The sequence below is a fragment of the Labeo rohita genome, chromosome 3 (assembly GCF_022985175.1).
Source record: "Labeo rohita strain BAU-BD-2019 chromosome 3, IGBB_LRoh.1.0, whole genome shotgun sequence".
In the NCBI taxonomy this organism is placed as follows: Eukaryota; Metazoa; Chordata; class Actinopteri; order Cypriniformes; family Cyprinidae; genus Labeo; species Labeo rohita.
Genome location: NC_066871.1, coordinates 24,035,934 through 24,048,508, shown reverse-complemented (window position 1 = coordinate 24,048,508; position 12,575 = coordinate 24,035,934). Strand labels below are relative to the sequence as shown.

Sequence of the window (12,575 nt, the reverse complement as noted above, 5' to 3'; positions counted from 1 at the left end):
CATGGAGAGAGGTAAACACGGCTCCGGTCACGAATTAGAAGTACAAAATGAGTATTTGTAAAAAAAAAATGAGGATTTCGATATAAACCAAGAGGAGACTGGTTTTCCTTTGCTAAAGTAAAGAAAGCTTCCTTTGCTTCTGTAAACAAACGTTGGTTTTCGTGAGAGTCACCGGTGCGTATGCAAAGCCGACGTCCTGTGCCCATAGCTGCTTCCATGTACGACCAGTTGGTGCAAGCTAGATTAAAGTGATTATTATGTTTTAAATATGGATATTTTTCTTACAAAAACACATGGATTCACAACAGGAGGCCTTTATTCACCTCCTGGAGCCATGTGAGGCACTTTTTATTATGGATGGATGCACTTTATTGGACTTGTTTTGGACTGATGAGGAGAAACACCCTATTGCCATGATAAAGCTATAGGAAGTGGCAGGATAATTTTTAATATAACTCTGATTGCCTTTGTCTGAAAGAAGGAAGTCATTTACAGTACACCTAGGATGCGTGGAGGGTGAGTAAATAATGGGCTAATTTTTATTTTTGGGTGAACTACCCCTTTAAAGGACTAGCTCACAAAAAAATTAAAATACTATTCTATATTTTATAGCTATCTGCAAAGAGGAGATGCATGACATATTACAGGGCTCTTTCTCTGCAGAGAAGTTTTTTAGGTACAATATGTAAGATTTTTTTATTAAATATCCAAGAACCACAAGAACAGTGTCATATATTTTGTTGACTTGTGTACTTACATTATCCCAAATGTTTCTAAGAATGTTTAAATCCAGAGAAATAAGAATTTAACTAGTGTAACGAACAGTGTCATTGCGTTGCCTGCTAATGATGTCATACACCCTCAGTTTCCAGTGTTATGTGGCAGAAAACATGTAAACACCAAAGATGCTTTAATATGTTATGCATTTTATTAGACAGGTGATGAACACATTATAACAGAACTTTCAACACACTCAAATCTATGTAGAATGATAAAACAGAGACAGTTTATATAACACTGTACTTTTGCCATAGTTCTCTTGACCAAAGCACATCCAAAATTCCCTCTTTTAACCTGTTCTATACTGTAATGCCAGCTGGGATTTGGGCACCACCAAGACTGTCTAATCTTCAGAGAGGCAATGTTTCTAATGCAAATGTCATGTTATATTGAATGTGTGACAGCATCACTCTTATTTCTGTGACCTTTGAAGCAAGATATACTGATGCACTGCGATGCATTTTTCCAAAACATTGCCACCCGTTGCTTAAAAAGTCAAGCTCTTTTGGGGCTCTCTGCTCCTCTTGTGGGGCATTGAGGTACAGTATAAAGATGGGATTATTCACTTGATAGCTATCAATAAAGCATGTTTCAGGGTTTCAGGCTTTAAGGCTATATTTCAGTGTGAAAATGTGAGAATAAACCAATTTGAATATTGGGCTGGATATAATGAGCTGATTTGCCTTTTGCCTTAAAGGGATAGTTAATCAAAAAATGAAAAATTGTCATCATTTGCTCACCCTTACGTAATTTCAAAGTAGATTTTGTGTGTGTGTGTATGTTAACCAAAAATATATTTCAAACAATGTTATTAACCAAACCATTTGTGTATGAACAAAAAAAAAGTCAAAAATCTAAATTTTTTAAAATAAGCAAATTCAATAAAATAAATAAGGCCAAATAAAAAATGAAATCGCCTTCTGAAAAGTACTGTTCTCTTTCTTTTCATTTTAAGAACTGCAGTCACATACACAGAGAGAGTGTAATCACAAATTATTTTCTTTGTACTATCTTGTTGTATCAAGATTCAGTAGTAATCAGTTTTGTGTGTATGTAAGTTGCTCTGTATTCAGCGTCCATCACGACTGAGCTGCTTTTTTGACTCCATCAGTTTCAAAACAACACTGTTCTTTTTGCTCCTCACAGCTCTGAAGGCTACTATAATTTGTTAATGGCTCTGTAATGATGGTTTTAATGCTTTTTTCTGTTAATGACCTGCTTTCAAAGTGTGAATGTGATTGTGTTTGTGAATAAGAGAATTTTGTCATATTTCATTCTCCTCCTCCATCTGAATTTCAGCGCATACATTTGGTAAAACAGCCTGCTGAGTGTGTGAGTGTTTGTGTCTCATATATATATTCTGACTGAACACATACACACTTATTTGATGATGCAGTGCATCAACCTCGGGTGTCAGAGAGCTGATTGACCTGCTAAGTGTGTGTGTGTTTGTGTGTGTGAAGCATTAGGTAATTGTGTGTGGGTGTTTGAAAGAGCGCCAGAATCGCATAAAGCATTGTGCCTTTTAGCAGCCCTTAGAACAACAAAAGAAACTGCACTCAACTTTATAACAGCAACTTCGTTATAGTATAAAATATAGCATAACATCTTAATTTCCTGCATCCATTGTGAATGTGTATTTTTGTCTGTGCAACAGTAAGTATTGACAGTTTCACCCTTAGTAGATTGTGCAAAGTGGCTTATTTCATAGAAACATACCCATTTTTTGGATTGTTATGGCTGCGCATGATAGCTAGTGTCACTTGATTTACACAGCTACTCATATTCCTGCTCTGTAGGTTTTAAAAGAGTAAAACGGGTAAAAAGAGGCTCCACTGATGCCAGTTCACTAGTATTATGCCTTCTGCCACATTCTCTTGAGATGAATAACCATTTTTCTACCCTAGTTTACTTCTGAATGTAATTTCTTGCAGGTTAATTGACCTCTCTGTTGGTTTTCTGGATCATTTTCCCTAGTGATCTGTAGTTCATAATGCTCACATTTGATTCAGCAGTCCCCAGGCGTCCTCTCCCCGATCTCACGGACGCTCACTTATCACTGAGACGCGTGAAGCATGGTCCAATCTCTTTGGCACTGTTTTTGAAAGCAATGTCGATGTCAATGAGAGAGCAAAAAAAGAGAGAAAAGAGTGGCTGTGCAGGTTGATGTTTAGTTATGCTAATGCATACCATCAGCCGGCCGTCTCCTTCAGTGTGAGTTTGCCATCCGCTGTGATTTGACTTCACCTGCATAATTCTGAATTTATAATGATGTTCTGTGGTGTTGTAAAGCTCAGAGACAGGAGACCTGGACAGATCGTGCTCTTCACAAACCTCCATAATCTATACAGCATCTGTTAGCATAATCAGAACTGACTGTCTCACTGGATCATGCACGCTCTTTTATGTGCTGTTTTTCAGTACAAAGATATAATTGAAATTAATTTGAAATGATTGCATATAGCTCAATGAGATGACATCTGTTTTTTTCTTCATTCAAAATACATGCAGTATATACATACAATGACTTGATCATGTTTTTTTCACTTCTGAATTAAAAACATAAAACCTCCATAAAATACTCCTCTTCAAAAGATGTTTTTAGATGTTTTTGAAAGAAGTCTCTAATGTTTACCAATGCTGCATTTACTTAATCAAAGATATAGTAAATGTAAACATCATTGCTATTCAAAATTTTGATCATTTAAATGTTTTTCGATTTGAAAAAGGGGATATTATTTTTACAGATTAATTAAAAACCACTGCATGGATTTTTATCATTATAGGGTAGATTTGTACATACACTGCCAACACACATTAATGTTCAAACAACATGTAAAAGTGAACTTAGCATCCAGTGACCCCTTTAAACACTCACATCACTCACTGTATGTATTGACAGTAGCAAGTTCCTGTACTTGCTTTGCAGCAGCAGCAGCAATAATCTACAACAACAGCAATAACCAACGGCAGCGTAGAAGATCTGTTATGCAAAGACCAAATACATTAACATTGTCATATCCATTACCATGCTAAATGTTCCAAGAGTTGTCATGATAGAACAACCTTCATTTGAAATATAAATATTTTGAAACATTATAAATGTCTTTATTGTCACTTTTTTTTACAATATAATGCATCCTTGTTAAATACAGTTATTTCTGTCATGACGATGCTTGTCGAGTTTAGAATGGTAATAAACAGGGCAGTGTTAATGTGTCAATATTCTGCTGTGAACATGTAAGAAATACTGCTGCTGCACCTACAACATATATGAAAAAAAACCTGCATACTTGAAATCCCCCTGTAGAAGACAGGTGGAGCTGGGGAAGGTGGAGGACAAGCACTGGCCAAGTATTTGAATGTTGAAAACGATTTTGACAAGGTAAAAAGGGGTTTGTAGTGTTTTTACATTACAACACAAATTTTAACCAAAGTATGCTATAGACTTCTTATTAAGACCCTAAAGTATTATATTAACTTGTGGAAAATCAGCATCCAAAGACTCCTTTAAGAATTATTTTTAGCAGGGAAGATATTTTAAAGATGGGAAGATGGTATTAGGGCTTTTTGGGAAAAGTCCACTAATAAAGATAATTCAAAGACTGTAGACAGTAATTCACACACCCCTCATATCATACAGAAAGTCATTTAAACATGGACGTTATGAAACACAGCAAATGTTGCAAAGCTATGAAGCAGCGCAAATTTCTACTCGTCCCAATAGAGTTGAATACACACATATTTCATCACAAACACACCCATCTCCACTGGTGATGCCAGCGGCCCACAGCAAACTTATTAGGGAGAGAGCATCCAGTCAGCCGTTCACACAACTCATCGTGTTCCACAGGGCTCTGTCTCCAAACCAGACAGAACATCACTTTAGTGGAAAAACAACAGAAGACTCATCACTCCAGAGCTCAGCCAGCCAATTATAGATTCATCCGAACACACAACGCCACCGGCTAATGATGTCATGCACACAACTGCCGTAGCTTCCATTTGCTAGATTGAGTTTAAAACTGTTGGCAGACGTTGTATTTTCACTGACATGTCTTTATTGTGTCTGATAGTAAATATTACTGTGGCACTCTGGAGCTGATTTTATCTTCACTTTCGCCACTTATGACCACTTATCTTCAATTTGGCTGGAATAAAAGTGCCGAAAGTCAGACGAACCTTTCAGAGTTTGGAATGACAAGTCAGATCAGAAAAGAACTGAAAATAATAAGACAGAAAAAGAAAAAGAGACTGAGCAACTTGGCAAACTTTGTGAGTTTGTCTAATTAAATTAAATTAAAATTATACATTTAGTAAAAAAAATTTTATTTATGTATATATTTATTTATAATCAGAGTATTTTTACTATATTTACTGAGACTGGTCCTATCAGTAACCGAAGGACTGCTATATTCTCTTGACCTGTGGAGGGTGCTGTGTTCAGAAGTTGGCCACGTCATGTCTTGTTTCGGGAGACTATTTTTGGAAAGCTTGACAATCTGCCCTGCTGTTTGTGCATTTGTTTGTTTGCGTGTGTGAGCAAGAGTGACAGAAATACACACGTCTCTGTATGAGGGACTTTCAGCAGGATATCCGAGCACTGATTGATGTGCTCTCATGGGGGAGGCGTGAATAGAAGACGTGAAACAAGACACGCGCAGCACAAAGCAGGAGATTCTAACAGCCCTCTCCTTGATCCGTTGCCACTCCTTCAGCTGTGTGTCCAGACGTCAGGGTGACCTCAGGACTCCTTTCAAATGTTTAACTAAGACTAAACTGTTTAACTAAACTAAAACTGTTCCATGATGTCAGCATGACCAGCAGTGACAGCAGCTCAGCAATAAGAAGTTTGTCCAGCTGGTCTGGATGCCCATGTAGATTTTCACACTTTTGCCCTACTAACATTTTCTATGTATTTTATTTTTAGCAACATATTGTTATACTATTATGTATACTATTGTTATACTACACTGTAGTATGTGTGTGTGTGTGTGTATGTATTTATACACACATAAATATATATACTCATCAAGTTAGTGTTTTTAAGCATTTTACATTTATTCCAAAATAATAACTCATGGTAATAATAATTTATACTATATATTTGTTAACTTATGTTTAGGGGTTCTTTTTAATTGTTAACTTTTAAGTTAACTGCTCCCTGGGCACCCTACAATAGCAATATGGCTGCCCACTGCTCCGGGTGTGTGGTCACGGTGTGTGTGTGCGTGTTTGTTCACTATTCACTACTGTGTTTGTGCACTTGGATGGGTTAAATGCAGAGCACAAATTCCGAGTATGGGTCACCATACTTGGCCACATGTCACGTCCTTTCCTTCCTTTCCTTTCAATGGGCTCAGGGGAGGCGAGAGACGCAGACTCCTGCTGTAACTTTACCTGCTGGTGTTGCTGTTGAACAATGTTTCTTTAGAAAAACAAGTGTTTTATACACTTTTTAATGTTATATTTTGTAATATTGGCATTGTTTATTTTTTTTTCATCCAATATTTAGAGAAAGTATGCATGTAAAAACATACATGGTAACCAAAAAAAAAAAAACACTTTTTATTTACGATCTTGCAATTTCAACAAAACAAACATTATCTTTGTCTCTATCAATATTTGATTTAGATAACGTTACCCTGGTGACATTTTTATACTAGCCCAGTTTACAACAGTGTTCAGTTATCATAGAAAACCAAATGTTTAAGTTTGCAAGATAATAGAAACACATAAAGGTGCTCAATAAAAGGGAAATGTTACACAACGCAGCTTTGGACAGTAGGTGGTGTTGCCAAGTTCATGGTTTTCCTTTTAAAGGAAAAGTCCACTTTCAGAACAAAAATGTACAGATAATTTACTCACCCCCTTGTCGTCCAAGATGTTTGTATCTTTCTTTTTCAGTCGATAAGAAATTGTGTTTCTTGAGGAAAACAATTCGGGAATTATCTCCATATAGTGGACTTCTATGGTGCCCCCAAGTTTGAACTTCCAAAATGTAGTTTAAATGCAGCTTCAAATGGCTCTAAATGATCCCAGCTGAGGAAGAAGGGTCTTATCTAGCGAAACGATCGTCATTTTCAAAACAAATTGGCAATTTATATACGTTTTAACCTCAAGTGCTTGTCTTGTCTAAGTCTGCGTGAACTCTGTTCAATACGGTCAAAACAGTTTAGCATATCTTGAAAAACTCCCATCTCGTTTTTCTTCCCCAACATCAAAATCATCCTACATCGCTGCAGAAATACCGACCCAGTGTTTACAAAGTGAACATGCAAAGAAGATCAAACACCCTTTACAAAAAATAAGGTAAAACAGCGATGTAGGACAATTTTGATGTTGAAGAAGAAAACAAGACGGGAGTTTTTCAACATACTCTAACTGTATTGACCTGGATTTTACACAGACTACGCATGCGCGTCACAGAGACGAGACAAGACGAGGATTTGAGGTTAAAAAACATATAAATTGTCAATTTGTTTTGAAAAAGACAGATCGTTTCGCTACATAAGACCCTTCTTCTTTGGCTGAGATTGTTTAGAGCCATTTGAAGCTGCATTTAAACTGCATTTTGGAAGTTCAAACTATATGGAGAACATTCCTGAAATGTTTTACTCAAGAAACATAATTTCTCATCAACCGAAGAAAGAAAGACATGAACATCTTAGATGACAAGAGGGTGAGTAAATGATCTGTAATTTTTTGTTCTGAAAATGAACTTCTCCTTTAACTGTTGCTGCAGGTTTTTTTATGCCCGCAGGTTTAAGTGGCCCCACTAAAATGCGAATTTTAGAGGGGGAACCCCACCAAAAAACATGTCTTTTACCCCGCCAAACACTATTTGTAATGGTTGACCCCCCTCAAAACGTGATTGGGCTAGTTTTGGGCAAGTTTTGAGTAACAATTGGGAGGTTTGTTGTGAAAACCTGGCAACCCTGATAGTAAGTGAGTTCAGTCTACTGGCCCTGGCCATCCATATTGTTGATCCCTGCAGTTAAGAGCCCAAAGGGCTGACAATATCAGGTATAAAGTCATTAATGGTACAGCAGTTTCTAAGGAGTATCATGATACAACGGACTGATTACTGTCGATTTCACTCAGTTTTACATCAAAATCTACACAACCTTTGCTTCTTAATCTGAACAGATGTGGAAATGAAAGAGTGTTTTAACTGATTTACTTATTTTCGCATTTTATTTTAGTTGTAATGTTTAACCAATCATAGTTAGAGTGTTATGAGTTGGGTGGGGTGGGTTTACAGTACTGTATGTTTGGGCTGCAGAGACAAATGTGTGTTTGTGCTCCGTGGTCAGGGAGTGGTGTTTAGAGAAGGAGGCGCTGGATCAATGGGCCCTGTGTGCGTGTGTGAAATCCTCCAGTATATGTTTGTCCATGTGAGGTGTGTGTTTGACAGACAAGTCCAGAGATTATGGAGTTTATGATAGTAGGGTAGTGGTGCACAAAATGATATTCATGAGCTACACGCAAGATATGTTTTTTTTTTTTTTGTTTGTTTTTTGTTTCTTTTGTTATAGATTGTTTTTAAGATGCAAACAAAATCAAAAAGTTTAATACATAACAAATTACTGTATTTAACTAAAAGACATGCAGGATTTCTGTAAATTCTGGGCATTGTTAATGAATATCTCCCCCTAGTGGAGGTCAGTAGCACTGCTGTAATCCCCAGAGATTGTCAGAAAATGATGAACAGAAGAAGTTGTTAAAATAATATATGCATTACAGTTCACAGGATTGGGGTCTCCTTGAAATAAACGAATACTTTCACACAGCAAGGATGTATTCAATTGATCCAAACTGGTTTTTATGTTAAATAAATGCTGTTCTCTTATTAATTAGAATTTTTTTTTGAACACCAAACCAGCATATAATAATTACTAAAGGGTCATGTGACCCTGAAGATGGAAAATAGCATTACTGTCATACTATTACTGTTTTACTGTATTTTTAATTAAATCCAACACTTAAAAACATTAACACAGCATACCAACCCCAAACGTTTGGTAATGTATGTGTGTGTGTGTACTTGTTCCAGCCTGCGGTCTCCACAATGTTAAAAAATTATTAAAAATAGTAAATGATGTTTATCTGAAAGTGTAACGATGCAAACATGTTTTCTGTGAGGGCTAGGTTTAGGGTTAGGGTTGGGTTAGGAGATAGACAATATCGTTTGGTCAGTATAAAAACTATAGAAGTCTATGGAAAGTCCCCACAATTCACAAAAACAAACGTGTGTGTGTGTGTGTGTGTGTGTGTGTACATGTTTCTTTTTTCACCATTTATAACACTGCTTCAGTGTGACAAATTAATAGTTCAAAATGTAATTAGTATGAAGTTTGAATTTTTTTTTTTTTATGGTTAAATGACATTTTATTAATCAAAAAGTCTAATTAATAAAAATTATGAAACTTATACAATTTAACAACAATTTATTAAAAGTTTAACAAAAATTATGTTTAGGGCCCTATGCAATGTTTTATATTTTTTTCCTCACCTTCTGTTTTATTGTTACCAAATTCTGTTTAAGCATGTCTAATTATTTGCATGCATAAAAACAACTTAATTTATTAAAGTTTATTTTTACAATATTTTCATTTTTCTGGTTTTGCAGAAAATATTAATTTAATTTATCTTTTAGTCAAATGAAAATTAAACAAACTTCATGTTTTGGTAAACAAAGTTACTACTAAACTGTAAACATGAAAGAAATATTTTAATTTATACGTTTTTAACAATTTTAGAAATAATAGTAGTAATATTATATTCTACAAAACAATAGTATGCCTTGACGTTAAACTGAACTTTTATTTTGACGGGTTACCATGAATACCTTTACATTTCTGTATGTATACGTGATGTGACAATAGTTTTTCTCAAAAGAAATTGTAAAATGGTCATGAAGAAACTTCAGAGCATTTCTGGAAATGTTGTTTATGTATTTATGTTCTAATTTGGCGAGACGGCAATGAAATCAGCGCGAGCGTCGCGCACTTGAGTCTGTGTATAGTACACGAAACCGCGCATTTGCGCCATTCGCACACGGAGACACACAACATGAACGATTAATATTTAAGTCTTTTTACTTAATATTTAGAGATACTAGTCCATATCGCAATTTGATTCATGTGTAATGGCCTATTTTTTGATTAATTCATCCAAACTTGACATTCCGCGTTATTCAGTAAATTCCCTTTTTATGACTGGATTCCGCGATTCTGTCCGGGTTTTCCGCATTGCGGAAATCATAGGGCCCTAGTATTAATATAAAATAAAGGTGGGTGAAATATGGACAAACCCAGTGATTACGTTGTTTAGACCCAGCGGTTGGGTTAAATGTTTAACATTTACCCATCGCTGGGTTGTTTTAAACTCAGTAGAAATCATAAAATATTTTAGATAAACTTTAAAGAACCTCAAACTTTTCTGCTCTCTTTAGGAATGAAGCGTCCATTGAGTCCTGTTGAAGACGGGTCGCTGACTGGATCGACTGGGCATGAGGGCGCGTCTTCTGACGGGGTGGAGTTTACGAGACAGGACGCCCCGCCTATAAACTCTCGTCCGAAGCGGGAGCGCAAACACAGGTCGTACACACTCTGTGAAGTGTGCAACATTCAGCTGAACTCCGCAGCACAAGCACAGATACACTACAATGGCAAAACACACCAGAAAAGACTCAAACACATAAACAACAGCAGCACAGGTATGATATGTGTGTCTTTCTCTGGTGTTCCTGTCATAATTGGAGCTCCAAAACTGGAGCTTCTTGCTTAACATTATCCACCCAAATAAGGCATGTTCTTGGATCAACATCCTTTATCAGCTCTGGAAGTGCTTGTCTAGCAACAAATCAGTGCTTGCTGATTTTGGGGAGAGTTTTAGGCTACTGATTTCTTTCTAGAAAGTGGTTCCAAGACAATAAATGATGTGTATCTGGGAACATGTTTTAATGGGGTGAATCACACTGTGTACTGTATATTCTTGTGCATGTTGCTTAACATGATTTACCCAAGCAGGATAACATTCCTATCAACCAGTCAGATTTTAGGTGTGGGTTTAGATGTAGAGCCGGGATTGGGTCAACTATGTTTTCATCAGCCATCATTTCTCTCTGATTTCAAGGGCTGGTTAGAGCAGGGAGCTTTCCTAAATTTTTGATCTCACAGACACACAGACACTTATACTGTGGAAAATGTTATTTGTAAAATATTTAGTTTCTATTAAGCTGACACTGATTTTCTACCTACTATTAGGGTACTGTTAGATGTATTAACCTGAAGAAAATGTTTCAAAGTATGGCTGTCAATCAAATATATTTATTTTATTATTATTATTATTTTTATTTTGCTATGTTATTTTATTTTATTTATTTTAATTTTTTTTCATTACATTTTATTTCTTTTTATTTTATTTCATTTTATTTGTTTTCTTTTCGTATTATTTTATTTCTTTTTTATTTTATTTCATTTTATTTAATTTAATTTCATTTTATATTATCTTGTTTTATTTTATTTATTTTTATTTTATTTTGTTTTATTTAATTTCATCATATTTTATTTTATTTCATTTTATTTCATTTGATTTTATCTTATTTTATTTTATTTCATATGTATTTTATTTTATATTTTATTTTATTTCTTTTCATTTCATTTTATTTCATTTTATTTAGTTTTTTTATTTATTTTGTTTTATTTCATTTTATTTTGGTTTATTTCTTTAATTTTATTTTATTTTGGTTCATTTTCTGTGTTATTTTATTTCATTTTATTTTGTTTTATTTTATGTTATTTTGTTTATTTCGTTTTAATTTGTTTTATTTTATTTATTTTCATTTTATTTCATTTAGTTATATTTCGCTTTATTTTATTTCATTTTATTTCGTTTATTTTATGTTATTTCATTTCATTTTATTTTGCTTTATTTCATTTTATATTATTTTGTTTTATTTTGTTTAATTGTCATTTTATTTTATTTATTTTATTTTTCTCGTTTTAATTTATCTATTTCATTTTATTTTGTTTTATTCAATTTTATTTTGTCTAATTTTATTTTATTTTATTTTGTTCTATTTTATTTTATTTCATTTTATTTTGTTTTATTTTTTGATTTTGTTTATTTTGCTTTATTTAATTTTGTTTAGTTTTTTTTTTTTCATTTTATTTGATTTTATTTCATTTATTTTCATTTTATATTATTTTTGTTTTATTTCACTTTATTTTATTTTATTTAATTTAACTTTTGAGTTGTATTTCATTTTATTTTATTTTGTCTTATTTTATTTCCTTTTTCGTTTTATTTTATTTTATTTTATTTTATTTTTTACCTCAGTTGTAAAACCCCTTAGATTAGGGGTACAGGATGGAACAGTGTTTCCACTTTGATTGTGATAGCAATGTTGTTTCAGGACCAACAAAGGAAGTTGATCCAGGAACATGTTCAACTTGGCTAAATCATGTCATGCTATTTAACATTTCACACACAGTATTTTCTGAATGCTTTGTGTCGATTTTTTAGTCACCTAATATTTTTTCCTAATATTAGTTTTAAATGTGTAGAAACGATTTCTACACAAATCTGTATCTTTGCCAGTGCCACAGGACATATCAACACACCACCTTCATGTTGTCAGCAGGGGTCTGACAGGCATTTTCATGTAATTCATACCCTTAGACCTCATTGTGTCCATCTGCAGTTAATATGTGATTTCGACTCGACTCGCTTTTATGTTTCCATGGTGATGCGGCTTTAAAGCCCAGCTGATAGGTCAGGAAGGAGCA

The 12,575-nt window shown here is 34.3% G+C and overlaps 1 protein-coding gene across 3 annotated transcripts in view; it reads left to right on the top strand.

The window, feature by feature from the left end:
• znf385c (zinc finger protein 385C) overlaps nt 1-12,575 on the top strand; it is a 118,319-nt gene that overhangs the window by 23,943 nt on the left and 81,801 nt on the right. For all 3 annotated transcript variants that reach the window (XM_051097965.1, XM_051097947.1, XM_051097955.1), the window contains exon 2: nt 10,238-10,501. In XM_051097965.1, the coding sequence (XP_050953922.1) occupies nt 10,238-10,501 (264 nt within the window). The remainder of the gene's footprint in view (nt 1-10,237; nt 10,502-12,575) is intronic.